Below are 22,880 nucleotides of genomic sequence, written 5' to 3' on the forward strand. Positions count from 1 at the left end.
TAATAAATTTAATATTTTTAAATTCGAGTTCAATTTAATCAATTCGAATTTAATTCGAGTGACTCGATTGCGAGTAGAGGTGGATGAATGTCTACAGCAATGGGACTCGGAGCAGAAAATGCAAAAGACAGCCGGGGGCAGATGAGAAAAGTTCCAGAGTGTTCTGGTAAAGATGCTGCAAGGACAAGAGCCAAATTGATGAAATGAAACCAAGAAAATACTCCCTTGTAATTTAGCGGAAGATTCAAGACCCAACTCGACCGTATATCCTAAACCCTTCACTCTTGCTTTTCTTTCATACTCCCACTCTCCTATCCTCTTTCTTTTATTTATTGCTTGGGGTCCTATTATTTATTTATTGTGTCTATTTGGGTAGCTGCTGCCGCGTTGGTGAGCCTCACTACCCACCGACACAGTGATAGACAGGCAAAGGAAAGAGATAAACCCCCTTCCCCTTCCAGTCTTCCCTTCTCTCCTGCAATCTCTAAACCCCAGAGCAGACCCAAAAGGCCCCAATATTTTCCTCGCCCCGCCGTCTCTCCTTTTTCTCTGTTAGTGTAAGTTTCACCCTTTTTCTCTATCGCTACCTCCTTGTTGTCTGTGTGTCTTTATTTTCTTTCTGAAATGGTCTCTTTCTTTGTTTCTCTAATTACATATTTGGGCATTGGGATTTGGATGGATGAAAGCTCGAGTCTTTTATCATTCTTATGCATAATATATCTGCTGCTGTCTACCTGCTCTACAGTACACCATGATTTTTTTTTTCCTTTTCCTTTTCTGCTGCATAAGTATGTATAATGGTTCTTAGTTATTAATTCAACATGGGAAAAACTAGTAATACTACTACTTACTACTTTGTGCCTTTCAGTTATCTTCCTCTAATTTCTTTTGCTTTCAGGCCCCTTGTTTCTTGTCCAAAATACTGTCACTAGTACTTGTTCTTTATTCTCATATTGCTCCTCGTTGCTAGTGGCAATTTACTTTTTGGGTTTTATAGCTCCACCTAATTACAGATGCTAATCCATTTTGCTAGCTTTGTCATATACCGGATTCAGAACACAAAAATTTGTGTTTGAGAATTGCATTGCGGTGGCAATCAAATCGGTCAAATAGTCGGACTTGCTAACTTGCTTGCCAGTGCCTGATTACTAAACTAACGAACAATCCGATTCCAGATTTCTTTCGGATGCTTGATATCTAAAATGTTGTTTCCTGTCAGGTTCCGGGTCAAGGAATGGCATCAACTTTTGCTGGCATGTCCTCAGTCGGTTCCTTGGCTGCTCCCTCCACCTGCGTCATCGACAATAATAAACTCGCAGCTTCTTCTAACAAGTTATCATCTTTCGCTTGCATATCATCCTCTTCGTTTGGCAGGCAAAGAAATGTTGTGCTACGCAAAGCACGCTCTTCCCAGATTACAGCTTCTGCCAAAGAGCTGTATTTCAATAAGGATGGCTCAGCCATTAAGAAGCTGCAGGTGGGGTTTTTTTTTTGTGTCAAAAAAAAGTTTTCTGCTTTCTACTTGTTCTCGTTCTTATGTCATATTTTCTAATTAATTATTGTTTTGTCGGCAGATTGGTGTAAACAAACTTTCGGAATTAGTTGGGGTCACCCTTGGTCCAAAGGGTAGAAATGTTGTTCTCGAGAGCAAGTATGGTGCCCCAAAAATTGTGAATGATGGTGTTACTGTGGCCAGAGAGGTAGAGCAAAAACTTGCAATTTTTCAAGTTCTAATCTTTCCCTTCATTACCAATGGCATATGGTCACCAGTTACAATGTTTCTTGTGCGTATTTCCTTTGTCTCTATTCTTCTGTGCCAAAATTTTGAAGTTTTTAAATACAGCGGCTTAGGATGCAGTTTGGGTCCTCTAATATCTTTTCTATGTGTTTTAGTAGCGCAGAGTTTGCAACTAATTGGCATGAAATTAATTTTTGAGTTTCTTGTTTCCCATGGATGATGAAGTTCAATCTTTATAAATTTCTTTTCCAATATATTCTTTCAGGTAGAGTTGGAGGACCCGGTAGAGAATATTGGTGCTAAATTGGTGAGACAAGCAGCTGCCAAGACCAATGACTTGGCTGGAGATGGAACGACAACATCTGTTGTTCTTGCACAAGGTCTAATTGCTGAAGGTGTCAAGGTGTGTTTTGGTCATTAACATCCTGCACGATCTTGTATATTCTTTCCCTAGTGCGGAATTTTAATGATTTCAGCCGAGTGACACGTTCCTGATATTCTATGTGTAAGGTGGTGGCAGCTGGTTCCAACCCTGTCCTGATTACGCGTGGCATTGACAAAACAGCAAAGGTCTTGGTGTCTGAGCTCAAGAAAATGTCGAAAGAGGTAATAGTGCGATTTATAACTGAAAATCATTTTGATTGTTTTAACGTCACCTTTATGTAGCATTTTTATTCTTGTTGAGACATGAGATGTATTATGGTGTTCAGTGTGCGTTACCTGCTTGAATGTGGAAAAAATCTGCAGGTTGAAGATAGTGAGTTAGCTGATGTGGCTACAGTAAGTGCCGGGAACAACTTTGAAGTGGGAAACATGATAGCTGAAGCTTTGAGCAAAGTTGGTCGGAAGGGTGTTGTGACGCTTGAGGAGGGAAAAAGTTCTGAAAATAGTCTTAGAGTTGTTGAAGGAATGCAATTTGACCGCGGTTACATATCGCCTTACTTTGTCACTGACAGTGAAAAGATGGCTGTTGAGTATGATAACTGCAAGGTATCATCTTTTTAAATCTGTATATTGGTGATTGATATGTATGTGATGTTTCTGAAACTCGATATGTTATTTTCATCTGTTAATTTTGTTTCTGTAGTTGCTATTGGTTGAAAAGAAAATAACGAATGCAAGGGATCTTGTTAACATCTTGGAAGATGCCATTAGAAGTGGTTTTCCAGTGTTGATTATAGCTGAAGATATTGAGCAAGAAGCTTTGGCCACACTTGTGGTGAACAGGCTTAGGGGGGCACTGAAAGTTGCTGCTTTGAAAGCTCCTGGATTTGGTGAACGAAAAAGCCAGTATCTTGATGACATTGCAATTCTGACTGGAGGTAATCTTGTCGGCATTCTTCTTTGTTCCAACACCATTTTTTTTTTAATGATTTTCTGTACCTCATCATCGATTTGATAGTTAATAGACTTCTTCGTTTGACATTCAGGAACTGTGATTAGGGAAGAGGTTGGGCTTACCTTGGACAAGGCTGATAAGGAAGTGTTGGGGCATGCTGCTAAGGTGGTGCTTACTAAGGATGCAACAACAATTGTTGGTGATGGGAGCACTCAGGAAGCCGTAAACAAGCGTGTTGCACAGATTAGAAACCTCATAGATGTGGGTACCTTTCATGCTTAGTGTGTTGTCTTTTTGGTTAATCAGTCAGTAATGATTATTGTGATTTTTTTTTTTACCCCATACAGGCTGCAGAACAAGAATATGAGAAGGAAAAGCTAAATGAAAGAATTGCAAAATTATCAGGAGGGGTTGCTGTGATTCAGGTAATTTTTCTGTGGAATCGTCTGCACTTGTTGAACCCCGCTTGGGAGAAAGAAAGACTTCCTGAATATATATCTATATATACACCTTTTCAAGTTACAGGTTGGAATAATAATAATAATAATTATGCGGAAATTTGTTACTGATTTAATGTTTTTTGGAAGGTTGGTGCACAAACGGAAACTGAGTTGAAAGAGAAGAAACTTAGAGTTGAAGATGCTCTAAATGCAACAAAGGTAAGCTGCTAGCAGAGTCATTTGCTGGGAAGCTTTTTATTCCTTGGGATGCTAGCTGTATTGTTGTAGCTTGTACCGAATAATCTTTTTTGTTTGACTTGTAGGCCGCTGTTGAGGAAGGTATAGTTGTTGGGGGTGGATGCGCTCTTCTGAGGCTTGCTTCTAAGGTTGATGCTATTAAGGAGACTCTAGATAATGATGAAGAGAAGGTAAATGTAAATGTGTGCTGGGGTTGAATACTTGTGCATGTTGGTGATAGGTCACTTTGAAAATTATTCCGTTGTGATTGGCTTTTTTGGGTTTTTCTAGCACAAATGAATGGTTTGATGTTGTTGGTGAAAGAAAGATGTTTGCTTTGATTACAGGTTGGAGCAGACATAGTAAAGAGAGCTTTGAGTTACCCCTTGAAGTTGATTGCTAAAAATGCTGGTGTTAACGGAAGCGTCGTCAGCGAGAAGGTATGTTGTAGCGTAACTTGGGGAAGAAAAAAAAATGACATGAAATATGTTGTTGCTTCAATTTTTTTTTTCCTTTCATATTATCAGCTAGTTAGGTGATATAGATGGTGACTGACTCTGTCGATGCTTGTTCTGAGTGAGTTGGAAATCATGAATTTGCGGATTTCTTTTTGATTGCTTGTTTCAGGTACTGTCCAGTGACAACCTTAAATATGGATATAATGCTGCGACAGGAAATTATGAAGACTTGATGGCCGCCGGAATAATTGATCCGACCAAGGTACATTCCTCCTTACCACCCCCTGCTTATGGGAAATGATCATAAAAGTAGTACCATATAGAAGATTGATATGATTTTAAGGTGTTGATGTCAGTAGTATTTTTGGGGTGTAATAGTTTGTATACTTGTTGTTATGTTTCAGGTGGTTAGATGTTGCATAGAGCATGCAGCATCTGTTGCAAAGACATTTTTGATGTCAGATTGTGTAGTAGTTGAAATTAAAGAGCCTGAACCAGTTGCTGCTGGAAACCCGATGGATAATTCAGGTACCTGCTGTGCTCTCTCTCTCTCTCTCTGTATATGCATATGTATATATATATTGAATTTATTTGAACAGATGATGTATAGATGAGGCATTGAAATCCCGTCGTGGGTTTTTTTTTCTATGCCAGGATACGGCTACTAAGTAGGTAATATGCCGAGGTGCAGCCTTAGGAGGAGGAGGAGGAGGTTGGTTGGTTGGTGGTGCACAAGGCAGTTTAATCCTGCCTCTCAGTCCCCCCCACCCACAAGTACTGATGGTAATTAGTGCAAGTGAAATTTTATTTTTTGTAAATTGAGTTTTAATTGTTTGAACGAGGAAGTTAATATCCTGGAGGCCTACCGGGATGGGATGCGGCATCTGTTGAAATTCAATGTATGGATTGCATTCTTGATTTGAGTGGTGAAAACATTTGATTGATACTACTACTACTGTTACTATTTTACTTGTCTTGTGGTAATGGTAATACATTCCATTCCCTTTGATTTTCGAATTATACAGTGTCTGCCACGCGGTGCAGCGCTATTATCATCAGGAATGAGATGTTAGTAATTCGGTGGCCGTATGTTTAATGTTTGTGCTGATAAATATATTTCCAGACCCGTGCGGCCTAATTCCTTATTGCCATTAGTGTGCTGCTATTGGGCACGGCACAGCGATGCTTGAATTTGCTAGTGCGTGTCTGTACACCGGCAGTGTATATACTGTTACCGTTCGATTTGTGATTTATGATATGTGTGTAAAAATTGAATTTTAAATTTTAATTTTGCATAGCTATTTTCATCCAAATAACATTGATCACAGCCACATCTATTTGACCTCCAATCCATCATATTTGTTCAGCCAACTCATGCTACTAGCCCAAGCTTGAGTTGGAGTTGAAAATATTGAAAATATTAAGTTAATTGATTTGCAAGCTGACTTGTAAGTTCGAATATATATATATAAATATAAATATTTTATTATTTATTAAAAAATATTATTTTAATTTTTTTAAAATAATTATTTTTATTTTTTCGAACTCGAGTTTGAAATTGTCAACCTCGTGCACGAGCTTGAGTTTGCGTTTGAGTTCGATAAAAGTAAATTAAGGTTCAATTCGATTGGGTTAAAATTTTATTTGATTCGACTTGTTTACTGTCTTAATTTTGCGGGCTGGTTAATAGGCGTCCTATCCAAAGGGGAAAAAAAAAAAGGTGAAGACCGGACCGGAGAGCGTGGTGGGTGGGCTCTCTCTTCTCGGTGGAAAAATTTTTTTTTTTTTTTTAATGGGTTGGTTGTGGAGACTAGAGAGAAAAGGGAAGCTTTTGTGTTGTCCTATACTACTGGGGCTGGCAGGGGTTGGTTCGTACCAAATCAGCCTGACTGAATGAAGGATGCGGAGGGAGTTTTTCCATTTCCGCCGCTGTGAGTTTGATCATTGATGCGATGAATTAGCCCACAATTCCAATTCCAGCCCACCCGCCATCATCGAGACACGTGGCACCACAGATTTGAATACTAGCTCAGCTCAACTCAACGGCCTATTAGAGCCACTAGTGTCAGTCTCCCCTTCCTTCCTTCCTTCGTCATCTCTTCCTTTCCGCGAAGCATATTTGCTGCTGCAGCGGTTGCTCCACCGCCCATACTCCCTCCCTCCTCCGTAATCATACTAATACCCGCCGTCGCAGAGCCACGCGAATAATCATCAACTGATCATCATGTCGCTTGCTTCCAGTGGCTGTACTTCTCTGTGCCCCTCACCACCAGCTTTCCCAACATTATTAACCAAGCAAGGCCCATCATCCCTCAAAAACCATAATCAGGCCAAGAATCACCTCTTTCTCTCCGCTTCCCTCACTTTCTCCGACCCCCTCTTTCACAGGTCAAACCACTCTAATAATAATTTCTTTGCTGCTAAAGCATCCGAAACCGAAGCCAAGACTGCGGCGGCTAAAAAGACACAAGAAGAAGAAGAAGAAGAAGAACCAGCAGACGACGACGAGGAGTATGAAGAGTACGAGGTCGTCTTGGATCAGCCAGTTGGGTTGAGGTTTACCAAGGGCAGAGATGGTGGAACTTACATTGATGCTATTGCGCCCGGTGCCTCGGCTGACCGGACCGGCTTGTTCACTGTAGGGGATAAGGTGCTTGCCACCAGGTGCGAGTTTTTCTCTCTCTGATTATCTGAGTGGATTTCATATTTCATTGTCTCCCACATAATACTTGACCACATCGACAACATCCAAAGTAAGTAAGTTAGTAGTATTCATATTGATTGCAGGGATTATATTCAGCCTGAGATGGATGCTGCGGTGAGTGAATGCTTATTTACAATATTGTCCTGTTTCTGAAATCGTACCTTCTAGCTGTCTTTCGTCTTCCTTGTATTTATTATTTCAAGAAGAGAAGAAAGTTTTTATTCGCTGGCATTTGTTACAATCACACCACCAAGACCAAGATTAAGATTAAGATTGTGAACCCCATCATCTAAAATTTATGCAGTGCAGTATTTGGAGATGAGATTTGGCCGGCAGCAGAATATGGAAGAACAATGTATACCATCCGACAGAGGATAGGCCCATTATTAATGAAAATGAAGAAGAGATATGGTCAGTTCTACTCTTATCAACACTAATTTCTCCTGGCTCCTGCTTCCTCTGCATTTATGTTGTAAAGAGTTCGAATGGTGTTCATTTTTGAAGTCTAAACTTCCTGAAACACTGCCCCGTAATTCCATTTTCAAGGTTTGCCTTAACTCCACTGGCAAAATGTCTCCTTATGTTGCAGGGAAGGTGCCCGATATGGGTGATTTAACTGAAAAAGAAATAATCAAAGCTGAGAGAAACTCTGGTGTAATTAGTAACAGAGTCAGAGAGATTCAGGTAAGTGCGTGCATACAACTAATTTGCTCCTCGTTGGAGTATGAGTAAAATCCACTGTAATGCTGATGACTTCGCACAATTCATGCAGCTGGCAAATGCCATGAAAAAGAAGGAACAGAAAGAGCGAAGAGAAAAGGACCTTCGCGAAGGCTTGCAGCTTTACAAGTAAGGCCAGTCCATCCATCTATCTGAATTGTAATTTTTTCTTTTTGAAAATAAGTTCCATGTTCATGTATTTTTATTTTCTCCTTTAATTCAATGCCTTTTGTTTTTATGTTCGATAATTCTATTGTGCAGTTCAACAAAGGCTTATTGACCTTTGCTTTTCAATTTGCTAAGATCGTGTAGTTAATAATAAATGACATTAGAGATACTACTACAGCTACCACCAACCGGACCTCCGTAGCCGCCATTCTTACAGTCTATGCTTATCATATTTACTTATATCTGCTTTCTGTTGGGTGTTATGCTTCATGATGTTTGTTTAATTATTCGTTTTTTATTAGTCAAATTACTTTTTTATCTTGTTCTTTTCACTGTCAATTGTGTATTCACACCCACTATGAGGTTTAAAATGTTGCATTCTAGAACAAGGAGAACACTTGCAATAATCTTGTCCATATTTGTCATTTTTATCCTTTTTTCTTTTATGCTTGTCGTGCACTTACCATGTCAGGTACAAAATATTTCTTGTACAAAAAATTTAGAGAGTTGATTTTTGTGCAAAATATTTCTTGCCTAACATATGATCTTTTAACTGATAAAGGAGTGGCAAATATGAAGAAGCATTGGAGAAATTTGAGTCAGTACTGGGATCGAGGCCAGAATATAATGAAGCTGCTGTTGCAAGTTACAATGTTGCATGCTGTTACTCCAAACTTAATCAGGTAGAGTAGCAGATTAAATAAAATAGCATTCTACTATGATTGAAAACATACTAGGCATCGTCTGGATCACACATCGCCCTTCCTTAACTCACCAGAGGACGGGGACTTGTATATGGAAATCTTGTGCTAGTTATTCTATTTGACATGGCACAGGTGCTGCTGCATCAGTTCAGTTATGATATTTTAGCCTTGAATGTGTATGCAGCACGAGCCAATGTTTTGCTGTCCTCCTAATTCTTTGACCTGATGACTCACCATGACAGGTACAAGCTGGACTATCTGCCCTAGAGGATTCTCTCGAAGCAGGATTTGAGGATTTTAAGGTAAAGAAAAGAAAATAATTTCACACCATGGAGTACTAAGTCATAGTTTTGGGTTCATACTGTGTACTGTTGTCCTATGTTTGCAGAGAATCCGGACAGATCCTGACTTGGCCAACTTAAGGACGTCTGAGGAATTTGAGTCTCTGTTAAAAAGGTTTGACGAATCATTTATAAATGAGAATGCTCTCAATGCCATTAAATCAATATTTGGCATATTCAAGAAGGAATAGAATGATAGATTTGTTTTACTGCTGAAAGCTGGCTCTCCATGTACCAAGAATTTTGGATCTGCAGAAAGGAGGTTCCTACTAGTAAAATCTGTCTATAGCATCGTTTAGCCTAGGTAATTGCAGATATTTCAGATACTTTAACTGCTGATTCAATTTTCACTTTTTTTTTAAAATTTTATATTCAGAGTAAACATAATATGTATTTATCTGTATGGAAACATCTGGAGAAAGAAATGAATTCTTTGGATATTGAACTCGGGACAACCCTATTCAACTTTGCTATTTTGCATGCATAGACCCAACGATTTCCTACTACTTTGCATAACAAGCAACACTGTGCTGATGGATGGAGACTGATATATGAAATATAGACGATGAAGAACATTATGCCCCCCCCCCCCCCTCCCGCCCTCCTTCCTCCCTTTCCTCCTAATTTGATTTGACTGTATCATGGTTATGTGGAATATTGGTTCATGCCATCTGCGATGGAAAACTCAGAAACTGTAAACACCTTTTGCTTTTCTCCGATGCCAAGAAGGAGATATCAGTAGCAGTGTAGCTTACACTTACAGGGTACAAACTGTAGTTAAACGACAGACATGCCCGGATTGTCTCACTGTAATATACAAGTAAACCCATTTAAGGATTGTGAGGGCGAAGGCAGATTGGAAGTCCTTCAACAGGGGTGGGCATGGGATCATAGATTATCTTCTCATCAGGAACCAATAAGTTCCATCTAAATTTGTTTACCACATTGTGGAGAAAGACCAATATCTCCACCCGAGCGTACTCCTTCCCTAAGCACATACGAGGTCCTCCTCCAAAAGGAACATAAGAAAAAGGTGTAGGTCCTGCTCCTTCGAATCTTGACGGATCAAAGTTCATGGCGTCCCGAAAGAAACTGGGATCTGTATGCGTCGAAGCGGGAGTCCAGTATAGCTGTTGTAGCAGCAAATAATGTTTAATCAGTTCATGGAGAAAATGTTACTCAGTGCAATCAACTGTAATCTGAAGAAGCAGTTGCATTTTTTCCCCATTTTTGTGCAACTTGGTCAAAAGTTGCCTGGTTTGTGGGAATGAATGGATATTAACAGAAATAATTTAGCAGAAGATGAGACTACCTTCCATCCTTTGGGGATGTCATAACCAGCATAATTTAAATCAACGATTGCTTCTCTAAAAGCTCCCATTATTGGTGGCCAGAGTCTCATGACTTCACAGACTACATCCCATGAGTACTTCATCTTCTGTATATCCTCCCATTGCAGGAATCCGTCCGCTCCTTTTGATGAAGCAATCTCAGTTTGCTCTGTTTTTGGAGCCAAGCCATCAGTGATCATGATTAGCACTAAGTAAGGTATTCAAACAAGCATCAATTTTGTATAGTCACTATCATACTCCAAAACATAACATTAAAGTGTTTTCTCACTTTCGTGGAGGCCAGTCAAATGCAAAATGATTTTTTTTCCACTTAAGGTTAGCTCATACATGATTTTTTTTCCACTTAAGGTTTAAGAATATGTCTTCATTAGGAACACCATCAACATCATATCACGCAGTCAACCAATTAATTTAGCAATTGGGAAAACTGACCTCTCAAGACCTTTTGATAAACTTGTGGAAGTTCCCCTAGTACCTTCATGACTAGTGTTATGGCAACACTCGAAGTGTCATGGCCAGCGAAGAGTAGCAGTAAAATGTTGTTTATGATCTCCGATTCAGACATGAACTTTCCGTTGTCATCCGGAGATGCAAGCAAGTGCGACAAAAGATCTTGTGAAGGGGAAGCAGTTTTCTGTTCCAAGGCCAGTCTCCTGTCTTTGAGAATCACCATCAGTTCCTTCCTAACAGCTCCTGTAGCTCTGATGGCACGATAGAATCTTGTCCCTGGGAAGTTGAGGGGGATGGATATGACGCCTTTCAAGAAAACATTGAAGAGGGCAGCAAGCTTTTCAATGTGCCGAGGGTCTTCTAGGCTCATAAACAGTCGACACGCAAGCTCAAAGGTGTACAACTTAACCACTGGAAATGTCTTCACCTCCTCTTTACCTTCAAAGAGAAACTCAGAAGCAATTTTGGAACTCAGTCTTAATATCCTAATCATATATATACATATGCAGGAAATTTAAATTAGCCGGTCAAGCGGTAGCAAGCAGCATGATTGTAATATCTTGAGAAAGTTAAACGTGAAAAAGATGTCTTAATGCTATAGCACACACTTAAGTGCGGTTCAGTGGTTTTGCACTAATGTATACTTTATGCCATCAAAATGGGGTAGCTTAATCCTTTGACACTAGTTGTGCTCCGTTGAGTATTGCAACTAATGGAGAAAAGGATCGACTGTCATGTTCTCGACTGGGAAAAAAAAAAGTGATCAAGAAATAAAAGCTTCCTACTCCTGAAGATGAATCATGCACGATTCTTTTTTGGATTGTGATAAGATCATCATATATCCCCGTTTGTTGGAGTAAAACAAAACAAATTTAACCTATGTCCACGGAGGCAATTGCTGAAGCAAGAAATGATGTACTCGTGGTGGGCGCAGCAGCAGCTGCAGCCTGCGCATGCATGCTTTGTAAGTTAGATTACATATACCTTGCCAGTGAATGGCGATGTGGTGCTGAGTGACCTGATCCACCGTTTTGATATAGAGTCGCATCAGGGCATCTGGGGTGAGGAAGTAAGACAGCATCTTCCTGGTATGCTTGGCTTCCTCCCCAACGGAGTTAGACAGCCCATTCCCCAGCAGCTTCTTTGCTGAGGGAGGCCACCAGACCTGGACCAGCTTGTTTTCGTTGCCAAACAAGAACTTATGAGCTGCAGGGCCGGATAAGACGGCCATAGGCTCACCGGTCAATGAAGTCTTGAAGACTGGAGGATTCTGATGCTTCTCCATTCTTTGTTTCAGAAACCTTCCCGGTTCCCCATCCCATCCGCTCTGAAGAAACTCCAGTGTTTCCCCGAGAATCGGCCACCCAAAGCTCCCCGGAGGAAGACGCAAACCCGACTGCTTGTTCTTGTTTCTTATTCTGGCGGTCAAATATCGGAGGAAAACACCGGTAACCAGAAGAGGTGCAATAATATTAAGAAAGACACCGAATATATCTATTGCCGCCATCATTTAATAATCACTGCAATACCACTGCCTGCAGCTGAGTTTGTTCCAGCAGGCGTGAACCAGCTTTCCAGTTGCTTTTGTAGCATCAACTGCAGTTAACGAATCAACTAAACAATCAGTCTGTTGTTGCTCTCTACCTTAAAAGCATACACAGTCTGTGTCCGTGCCCGTGCCGTGCCTTCTTGGTTTCTTTCGTGCTTCCGACTTTTCCATTCTCTCTTGCTTCCGACTTTTCCAACTTCTCGACTTTTCCTATCTAATTGACTATAGGCCATGCAAAGTCCGTAATGCATTTTTTTCTTCATATTTTGCTAGGATAAAATTATTCTCACTATTGACTTTATTGTATCAAACACGATGTGTTTTAGGAGCTTTGTTTCTGCACATTAAGCTTTAAATTTTGAAGTTTCAAGTTCCCACCTAAAAGTTATTTTTATTTGGGTCAAAGACAAAATAGACTCAAAGCATAATTTCCAAAAAAGTTAGTAATCAATGATTAATTCAAAATGATACATTTTTTTAATCCAAAGGGGACTCCAATCCTTTTAAAGGAAAAGAGGAAAAAGGAGGAGGATTAAAAATCAAACCACAAATGAAATGTCCCACATCGGGACAGAAAAGGAAAATAAAAGGGTATATAACATCCAGTCCATCAGATTATCAATAATTTTGGGTTAATTATTTTGAATCCATGATTTCAGTTCAAAAGGTTATTAGACCAATCCATTGGATGCGAAACAATACAAATGGTAACAAAATAAGTCTCGCGATCTCTGTGAGAGGCCACCTAAACTCTCATAGAGGCCACCCATTTGTTGCAATCCAAATGGACAGTTGGATTGCAACAAATTTTACAAGGATCCAAAGTTCTCCATTAATTGAATGGATAGTTTTAGAACTTATCAACTGAATGGACAATTGGATTATAATAGATTTTAAAGGACTCAAAGTTCTAAAAACAATGGTGAGAGTATTACAAGGAGTGAAAGTTCTAAAAAAATAGAGAGATTGAAATGTTCTACATCGGGATAGAGAAGAAAAAGGAAAGTGTATATAATGTCCCGCCCATCAAGTAGAGAACGAAAAAGAAAGGGTATATAATGTTCGGTCCATCGGGTTATTAATAACTTTGAATTAATCATTTTGAACTTGTGATTTCAACTCAAAAGTTTATTGAGCCGACTCGTGATTTTTGCAGGAGGCCACCTTTAGAACCTACGGGAGGCTATCATGAGAGCCCATATCTCTCCGCGTAGGAGTGATGTTATGGTTCCGACTATGCAAAAGAGTAAACAATTGTAATCCATATTGGATGAATCCCGCACGAGCCACCTGTAAAATCTGTGCATGACTGAAATGCAACCAATTTTATGAGGTAGCAAAGTTCTAAAAAAATGGGGAGAGTGAAATATCCCATATCGGGACAGAGAAGGAGAAGAAAAGGATATATAATGTCTGGCCGTCGGGTAGAAAAAAAAAAGGAAAAGGAAATGGACCGATTTTATGAGGTAGCAAAAAAGTTCTATAAAAAAAAATGGGGAGAGTGAAATATCCCATATATTGTATGGCCCATAGGATTAGATTTCAACTCAAAAGGTTACTGGTGAGAATCATCCTTAATAGCTATACCCTTTCCCACTGTTTTTCCTTAATGGAAACATATCTCCTACATTATTGGTAAATTATCAATTGCATATGATCAATTTTGTGTAATCATATCATAAAGATATCAGTGATCATCAATAGTGTTCATATAAACATGCACAATAAATTCTTTTATTTTTTCAATCTCATTCATTTAAATTCGAAGTAAATCTACAGGAATCATCAATTGGACGAGCGTCGTCGTTGTGTAGGTAAACCAATTACATAGCTAGAGAGCCAAATGTGGTTGGGATGGAATCATCAATTGGACGAGCGGTAAGCAAGATGTCTTTATCATAAGAAGAGACCTCAGTGATGAGATACCAAAGTATGATACAACAAAATGTAGTGGAAATCCAATATTGACACTATAGTTAGCAGCAGCGTGGAGAAATTAGAGCCTCGTATTGTTGTTGTTGTTGTTATTTGAAAATGTGGAGTCCCCCGACAGGCGGGATCAAATTCATTATCTTTTGTTGGGTAATCAATCACTTTAAAAGCTGAAAGTGGGATACCATCACATTATTATTATTTCCCTCGTCTTGTTTTTTCTGTTTATATATATATATATCTATATATATATATCTATATATATGTATGTTGTGTTTACATGCGAAAACAAGTATGTGGTACGTCGAAAACAAATGTGTTCTGCTTATACTTGTTGTGTTTCGTACGTAATACCATTTTTAAAACAAGCAGGTTTGGTCCGATAACATCATTTGATTTGTAAAGAAAGGTTATAGACAAGGTTTTGAGCGGAACAGAGGCATGATGGGTCAAATTGTCAGCTAACCGAACTATGACGAACTTGAGCCGTTAATAATGGTGCTACGTTTCACTTGAATTAGGGGTCAAGTTTAAGGATGCGAACGTGTCAAGCTGAGTCGAGTTTTAATCTAATCGAATCGAATCTTAATTTAATTTTATGAAACTCAAACTCGCAAGTCAAGTCTCTAATCCAGTCGAGTCTTAATTTATTTAATTTTATGAAACTCGAACTCGAACGTAAAATAAATAATTATTTTTTAACAAATAATAAAATATTAAAGATATATATGTAATTTTACTATTAAAATAATATATATATATAATCGAACCGATTCGCGAACTAACAAAATGAATATTTTTGAGCTTGAGTTTGAGATCAAGTTCGACTTAGTCAGCTCGATCTCAATATTGACCAAGCTCGAACTCGAGTTACTCACGAATTGGTTCGATTCGTTTGCAACCCTAGTCAGACTAGAACTTAATTTTAAAGTTTGAGCGCAATTAAAACTTTGGACCAAATTAGGCTCAACCTGAACAAGGATTGACCTTGATAATTATATCAAAAGAATTCATATATACCTTGATACATATCACATTAAAAATTTCCAAATTTTATGAATTAGTTTCATATTTGTTAATTATAGACTTATAGTTGTTAAAAAACTAAAATTATATTTATAAATTATTCGGCCGAGATTAGATTGGGGGTGCTCGGAGTGGGCTGGATGGATTTTGGACCAATAAATAAGAATCGATTTGTTGGGATTGGGTTTGTCAAATCCGAACTATCTAACGTTGATAGTCTGATAGAGATGACAACAAATTTATTATAAACATTGGCCTTATTAATTTTTTTATTTACTCGTTTTAAAACAGTTGAAAACCATTTTTTTTTTTTTTTACATTTATAATACAGGCCTAGTAATGGCTGAGAAATTTATTTTTGGAAAACTCGCACCTAGAGAATACAGCGTAGTTGTTCAAGTTGCATCATAAACACAATTTTTTATTATAATTTTACATACATTTCGTTACAAAAGGCGCACTGTATCAATTCCCAGCCACTCTTTTTGTTCTTTTTTTTTTTTTTTCCTAAATCCAAACAGTATCCTCATTTAAGAGCCAGCAGCGTGAGAATTTTTATTCTAGATGACAATTATTGACAGCAGTACATAAGATTACTCCAAGGAAAAGTGTGGCTTTTACTGTGGAATTACGAACGCCAAACTAATACGAAATGATGGTGTTGGCCGGGTAGATATGGTGACTAGCTAGCTCCTTGTCTAGCTGCTGGACTAATATAGCTGCAGTGCAGAGCAATGGAATCATGGGACACAGGGGATGTGAGGCAAAACGCGAACTGGAAGTCCTTTGACAGGGATAGGAGTGGGATCATATTCCACTTTCTCATCAGGAATAACCAGATCCCACCTGAACCTGTTAACCAGGTGGTGCAAAAATGTGAGTATGACAATCTTTGCGAACTCTTTCCCGATGCACATCCGAGGCCCTCCTCCAAAAGATACGTAAGAAAATGGGATCAAAGTATGGTCTCCTCCCTCGTCAAATCTCGATGGATCGAATTTTGTGGGCTCTGGGAACAAATTTGCATCCCTATGCGTGAAAGCAGAACTCCAATACAACTGTTACGGGGCCATCAACGTTGGTTCGTCCAGCCAACAACAAATGATACATTTAAGTTCATGCCATCAATTAATTGATATGATTCTTCTTCTTTTTTCTTTGTTTTTTTTTTCTTTTTGGGTTGTTGAGGGGTGGGGAGAAATTGACATGTGAAGAAAAAGACTGAGTGGCGAGTAGTGAATGAATTAATGCACCTTCCATCCTTTGGGGATGTCATAACCTTCGTACTTGAGGTCTGTCAGGGCTTCTCGAAAAATCCCGATCCCAGAAGGTGTCAATCTCATCACTTCAGAAACCACGTTCCACGAGTACTTCATCTTCTGTATATCCTCCCATTGAAGCAACTCATCATCTCCAGCTGCTCCCACTTTTGATGATGCAATCTCACTTTGCTCTGCTTATTCACACAAAAAAGAAAAAAAGATGGGCATATACGTGAGGATCAAGTACTAATATGTAACGTGTATCGTAGTACTAATGTACATCGATCCACAGTACATTGATGAATCACTGGATCTATGATAAGAGATCGGTGGTACAGCTAAATTGAAGGAGGGTACATAGAAAAATTAAGGAAACCTTGAAACACTTTGTGGTACACTTGAGGATGTTCTCCCAGAGCCTTGACGAGGGATGTTATTGCAGCTGCGGAAGTATCGTGGCCCGCGAAGAGTAGCAATAATATGTTGTTTACTATCATGGCTTCACTCATGAACGCCCCATTCTGGTTGGGAGTGACCAGCAAGTGCGACAGAAGATCCTGGGAAGGTGAAGCTCTACCCATTTGCAAGGCTACCTTCCTCTGTCTAACTAGGGTTAGAAGTTGTTTCTTGATAGCAGCTGTTGCTCTGAGGGCCTTGTAGAATCTAGTCCCCGGGAAGTTGATGGGGTTGGATACGAGCCCCTTGAGGAAAATATTGAAGTCGGCTGCCAATTTTGCAATACGCTGGGGTTCTTCGAGGCTCAAAAATAGGCGACAAGCAAGTTCGAACAGGTACAACTTGGCGGCCGGAAACACAGTAACCTCCTCTTTGCCTTGATCATCACAAATCACATACGTACGTGTAAGAAATGAGCAGTAGTACTGTACGATGTTGAATGAAAATGGGCAGTATTTGTACTGTACTGCTAATGCATGATTGAGCTGATGAAGAGTCTAATTAAGCCTAGACAAACTACTACTATATATATATATATATATAGAGCTTAGAGCTCAAGGCCACAAGCTACTTGGTTAGCAGCTAAATTCGAGCTCGAGTTTCAATATTTTGTACTCAAAGGCTCGACGAGTTTAATCGAGTTTTTTATAATATATATTTTAATTTTTTTATATTTATTATTATGAAATGTCAATAATATTCTTAATTTAAAATTATATATAAAATATTAATTTTTATTACGTGAGATCGAATAGATTCGATTGAGTTTGATTTAAATTGATTAGATTTAATTAAACTCAAATTCAAGTACGAGATCAAGTAATATAAATTGAAATTGAGGTCGAGCTCAGATCCGATGTCAAGCTTAGTTATTTTACAACGACTCGAGCTCGACTAGACTCCAACCCACCGCTGATAGAGCCTAACGTCATTGAATTGAATTGATGTTTGTACTATATATATACTAGCAAGTACATGATATGGTGGATGTGATGGTAACCTAGCCAGATAGGTTAATCAGTTAGTACTAGTACTCTTATATATATATATATATATATATATATATATATATATGCATTTGCGGGCGTACTTACCCTGCCAATGAGTGGTGATATGTTGGCGCGTGACGGAATCAATGGTGTTAGAGTACAGACGCATGAATGCATCAGGATTAACGAAATATGACAGCATCTTTCTCATCATCTTTGCTTCATCCCCTACGCTGGTTGCCAGACAAGGCCCGAGCAACCTTCTCACGGAGGCCGGCCACCAGACGTGGACCAGCTTATTCTCATTGCTAAACAGGAACTTGTTACCGGAGGCTCCGCAGAGTATGGCCACACGCTCTCCGAAAAGCGAAGTCTTGAAGACACGATCACACTGGTATCTTTCGACCCTGTCATTGATGAATGTCTCCGGCGCTCCTTCCATGCACCTCCGGAAGAATTCCGCCGTTTCGCCCACTATCGGCCATCCATAGCTTCCAGGAGGAAGCTTCAAACGAGACTTAACGTCGCGTCTCCTGGGCTTGACAACTTTATTATTATAAAGAAAAAGGAGGAGGAGGAGGACAACCAGAGCTGTGAAAGCTGATGAGGAGGCGAATATAAAGAAAGAGGAGGAGGAGGAGGGGAGGACATCATTGTTGATGGCCATGGGACCTTAATTGCAATAAACTTCTAGCTCTAGCTATATCGATGAATCCTGGTTTTGGTTTTCAAGTACGGCTGCACATATATATATATACATGCATGGACATGGGGGAGCAAGAAGATATGGATGTTGTATGAACACATGCGAGCGAGTTGTGAGCTGTGAGCTGTGACCAGGCACGTAGTAGAACTAGACTAGCAGCAGCAGCAGTAATCGACGGTGCATTTGCATGTTCCACTACAAAAATCGTGTGTTGCGTTTTGGGATTTTGACATATGGAGCCAAGAGGAGGGGGTCCCTCTCTTTGCTTTTCTTGCGTGAGATGCATGGTGGAAAAGGATAAGGAGAACTAGCTTGACATGATGATAAACAAGAAAGACAACAGAAACAGTAAGACAAGGGGAGACCCTAACGAGTAAGGACCTCATTTACTCTGCTGAGCCTCTGGATATTGATGAGAGGGAGGGAGGGATGTAGCAACAACCAAAGGAAAGTGAATGATAGCGAATTTGTTGCAAATTAGGCTAATTTGGTTTGGAAAGTGAGGGGTCTAATTATGGTAATGTATTACGTGCAACATTCTAATACATGCTAATGCATGCTAATACATGTGCCGTTGGCTGTTGGGCGAACGCATCAGCAGACAAGGCCCCAACCCCAAGTGTCCATTTGGGGCAAAAGGATGGCTTCATCACATTTGGACTCAACCTCACATGCAGAGCTCTGTGGTGTTAGGCTTCTTGCACGTGGCTTAGATAGAGCATGGGATTTAGTTTCCGATCTTGGATCTTCTGTTATACTTTTTTTTTAATTATATTGATGGTATTTTTTTTTCATAAATATTGTATTTTATTTTTTATTATTTTTTTAAAAATTTAACAGCTATTAACTAAGTAGTAATACACAAAATTTAACAAATTCAAAAAATCAAAATACACAAAAGATGACATTTTTTGCTATATTTTTAATTTTCTATTGTATATTGCTTTTTTGAGACTATTATTATTATTTTTTACTCAATTAATAGTTATTGGATTTGGAGGAAATAAAAAAGAATTAAAATACGATATTTATGAAGGAGAAATATTAATATAATAAAAAGTGGGGCAGAGAATGTCAAGTGAGCGGGACAAAAGATTCGTTGCGATTTTTAGCATTAATAGTTCATTGCATAGGAGTTCATATACACCTAACGCTACCTACATTTGCTAAAATTGACAGGATAAGAAGTTACTAAATTGGAATTTAGCTTTACTTCCATATTTGATTAAACCCAAGTCACAGTTTCTATTGATGATGAGTGTTTGGTGGAATGGAGATAACCCATTCTAGTAATTTCATTTGCTTATGTTAATAGCGAATGAATTTGTTTTATTTACAAGAAAAGTTACATTAATTGAAAGCAAAGAGGGGAGGGACCTAAGTGAATTGTTGTTGTGATGTGGTAGGTGTACCGTTTGATTACTCCCTCCGTCCCACTTTGATAGTCCTGTTTCTTTTTTCACAAAATTTAAGAAAAAGTAGTTAACTTTGTTGGAAAAGTAAATTTAGATTGCTATTTTTCTAAAATGCCCTCACATTAAATATGGTACAATTTTATGGGAACTTGAATTGATGGTAAAAAAAGAATCAACTCTCATTAAATGGGGTAGGTTTATAGTAATAACTACTTACATTGAATAAGGGTATTTTAGGAAAATTAAAATATAACTACATTCTTCAATTGAAAAGTGGACTACAATTTGGGACGGATGAAAAAGGAATACAGGACTATCAAAGTGGGATGGAGGGAGTATCTTAGACTATAAGAAGGAAGGGGGGACCTGAAGAGGTCTCAAAATAACTCGAAAGGAACTGAATCACCCCAGATCAGGCGGATGTGTTACGCACACATCTAAATTTTTTGAGCAAAGCCACTTTAATATGACAAATTAACTCACTCTATCAAATTTTAATGCATTAACGGTGATCACCCGCCTAAATACTGGTGGTTGGAGATATTCCTTCATTTCACATTCCCGCCGTACAACTTTTCTTCTATTCAAACGGATCCTTGCCTAAAAACGCGATACGGCTGGTGGTGGCTCCTAGAATGGAAAAGATAGGTACGGGGGTTGGACGGAAATTCTAATTCTTTAGTTAGACTTTTTGAAAAAGAAATGCCTCATTAATGAATTAGTAATAAATGCTACAGTTCCCCTAATGGAGGCACAAAATATTTTAACAAGAAAGAGGGGGACATTAGTGTACTGACATTGACGTATATGCTCGTAGAAAAGACAAAAATAATAGTATAAATGTCTCGATACTAATCCTACTTAATGAAAGACGTCCTTCTCCAAGTGAAGTTCTTTGTTTTTGACGTAATAGCTAAGCCAGTGTTTGATAATCCAATTCAACATGTGAATTTAATGGAATCAGATCTTAATATAATCAAACCGTTTCATAATCAAAAATTGAATATACGAATTAATCAAGTGGCACTAAATTTTTTAAGCAAAACTTGCTCCCATAATTTAAGTGATAAGCTATTCACTTGTCACTGAAACGTGACATATACTCAAATGTATTAGATTTAATACTTGACAATTCAATAAATTAACGGATTCAAAGTTCAGATTTCCGATTTCAAACTTCAATTTTCAGAATTCAGTTTTATCAAACGCACCCTAAGATAAAATTAGCCTGCCTAATCTAACTAAGAGGCGAGGTCATAAGTGATTTGGATGATCTGCCTCTTAGAAAATTCATAACCACAAGAACTATTTATATGTGAAAACACGAGCAGGACATCAAATCCACATTACATCAGGAAATGACCGGCAATTTCACGAAATCTTTCCGTTTATCGAGACACCAAGCAACAAAAAGAAAAAATATATACACTCGCAGAATTTTCCAGCTTTTACAAGCAGCAACCAGGCAACAAAATAAGAAGACTAAATTCACTTATTTTCAAGCCAATAGTTATTTGGTCTCTTGGTTACTACCACCAAAACTTTAAATCTTGACTGTGGATGAAAGGTTAACAGTTCAAACCTTGCCTACCACTGACCACTATTTGTGGCTTGCCACTTTAGTGGCTTGCCACTTTAGTGGCTTCCTCCAATGATGTTTTCCATATATTTTCAGGTGTTATTCCAAAAGTTGATTCCCTATCATCATATGTACGATTATGTCCAAGTTTGTGTCAAATTCAATTATTTTCCAAGTTTGTTCCAAGTTTATGTCCAAGTTTTGTTCCGAAACAAAATTTGATTCCCTATAATTATATGTATGATTATGTCCAAGTTTGTTCACAAAGGATTGTATGATTATTTTGGTTAAGCAATTGGTTAGGACAAAAGTTTGACAAAAAAAAAAAAAAAAAAATTGGTTAGGACAAAAGAATAATAATACCCTAATAAACACTACTACTATGCAAAGAAAAATCGTACTAGAATTTAACCTAAAAAATATCAAAATATATAGATTATAAACAAGATTTAATCTTTGGAACTAATTTTAATGTTACTCATTACGTTCCAGTGGACAATTTTTGGCAGATTAAATTGCAAAAGCCCATCAGTTTAGGGTCCAAAATGCAATTATTTAATTAGTTCCATTTGTGAGGGACTCATTTCAAATTTACTGAAAGTTACTACTGCTCCATTATGAGTGCCAATGCAGTGCTTAGTCAATTAGTACTTCATTACAAAATTTGAAAAGAGAATGGTGAAATTTGCATGAAATGCTTTGCTAAATCGATTTATTGTTGACTCTTGATGATTTAACTTTGGTTAGACTCCTTGTCTACTCCATTTGAGAGTCTTTTAGTCCACCTAACAGAACTATAGCATTATTCACTACGTTTCATTGAAAGTGTCATACATTTTTTTTTCTGTTCCAAAATTATTATCACTTATCAAAATTGGCAAAAAAAATTTTTTTTCCCCATTTCCATCTCATGCCCCTAAATATAACTTACATTTTAATCTTTTGACCAGCCCAAAAATGCACTAATCAATTACAAATATTGCATTTGGTGTAGCGCGAGCCTCTCACACTAAATGCACAGAAGAGTGGTGCACGCGAATGTCTGGATAGGAGATTATTTGCCCAAATATATTTGCTTACATCACCATTATAATTTTCAATACACCTTTTTATTTTTTCAATTATCTTTTTATCTCATATACATCACATCACAAAAAAATGTTACAGTAAAAATATCTCAAATAATTTACAATCCAAACAAGAAGGTTGTGCTACACGTATTTTTTGAAACTAACACCAAATTCATTTGAAATTTGTTGTGCTATTGAAGACAAGCCTGAATCCCCCGAAACAGGACTAAATGTGTGGGAGGGAT

General features: G+C 38.3%; 4 protein-coding genes across 4 annotated transcripts; 2 read left to right on the top strand and 2 right to left on the bottom strand.

Moving 5' to 3' along the window:
* The first annotated feature begins 382 nt into the window (after positions 1-382).
* Positions 383-5,161, top strand: LOC113697097 (ruBisCO large subunit-binding protein subunit beta, chloroplastic). Its single transcript, XM_027216560.2, has 15 exons — positions 383-557; positions 1,220-1,477; positions 1,575-1,700; positions 2,004-2,141; positions 2,249-2,344; positions 2,486-2,728; positions 2,826-3,060; positions 3,169-3,338; positions 3,425-3,502; positions 3,665-3,736; positions 3,841-3,945; positions 4,102-4,194; positions 4,382-4,474; positions 4,617-4,740; positions 4,867-5,161. The coding sequence occupies exons 2-15, from the start codon at positions 1,235-1,237 to the stop codon at positions 4,878-4,880; spliced, it is 1,830 nt and encodes a 609-aa protein (XP_027072361.1). The 5' UTR covers positions 383-557; positions 1,220-1,234; the 3' UTR covers positions 4,881-5,161.
* An 899-nt stretch (positions 5,162-6,060) lies between these two features.
* Positions 6,061-9,304, top strand: LOC113697108 (protein MET1, chloroplastic-like). Its single transcript, XM_027216579.2, has 7 exons — positions 6,061-6,876; positions 7,221-7,327; positions 7,506-7,600; positions 7,689-7,765; positions 8,367-8,487; positions 8,751-8,810; positions 8,897-9,304. The coding sequence occupies exons 1-7, from the start codon at positions 6,437-6,439 to the stop codon at positions 9,038-9,040; spliced, it is 1,044 nt and encodes a 347-aa protein (XP_027072380.1). The 5' UTR covers positions 6,061-6,436; the 3' UTR covers positions 9,041-9,304.
* Positions 9,305-9,528: 224 nt separating this feature from the next.
* Positions 9,529-12,432, bottom strand: LOC113697132 (beta-amyrin 28-monooxygenase). Its single transcript, XM_027216608.2, has 4 exons — positions 11,636-12,432; positions 10,634-11,089; positions 10,162-10,349; positions 9,529-9,979 (listed from the first exon to the last, which is right to left on the bottom strand). Exons 1-4 carry the CDS (start codon positions 12,159-12,161, stop codon positions 9,680-9,682), a joined length of 1,470 nt encoding a protein of 489 aa, XP_027072409.1. The 5' UTR covers positions 12,162-12,432; the 3' UTR covers positions 9,529-9,679.
* Positions 12,433-15,681: 3,249 nt separating this feature from the next.
* On the bottom strand, positions 15,682-18,684 carry LOC113697125 (beta-amyrin 28-monooxygenase-like). The gene is made up of 4 exons (XM_027216596.2): positions 17,971-18,684; positions 16,797-17,252; positions 16,412-16,611; positions 15,682-16,216 (listed from the first exon to the last, which is right to left on the bottom strand). Exons 1-4 carry the CDS (start codon positions 18,530-18,532, stop codon positions 15,899-15,901), a joined length of 1,536 nt encoding a protein of 511 aa, XP_027072397.1. The 5' UTR covers positions 18,533-18,684; the 3' UTR covers positions 15,682-15,898.
* Positions 18,685-22,880: the final 4,196 nt, after the last annotated feature.

The sequence above is a fragment of the Coffea arabica genome, chromosome 1e (assembly GCF_036785885.1).
Source record: "Coffea arabica cultivar ET-39 chromosome 1e, Coffea Arabica ET-39 HiFi, whole genome shotgun sequence".
Taxonomy (NCBI): Eukaryota; Viridiplantae; Streptophyta; class Magnoliopsida; order Gentianales; family Rubiaceae; genus Coffea; species Coffea arabica.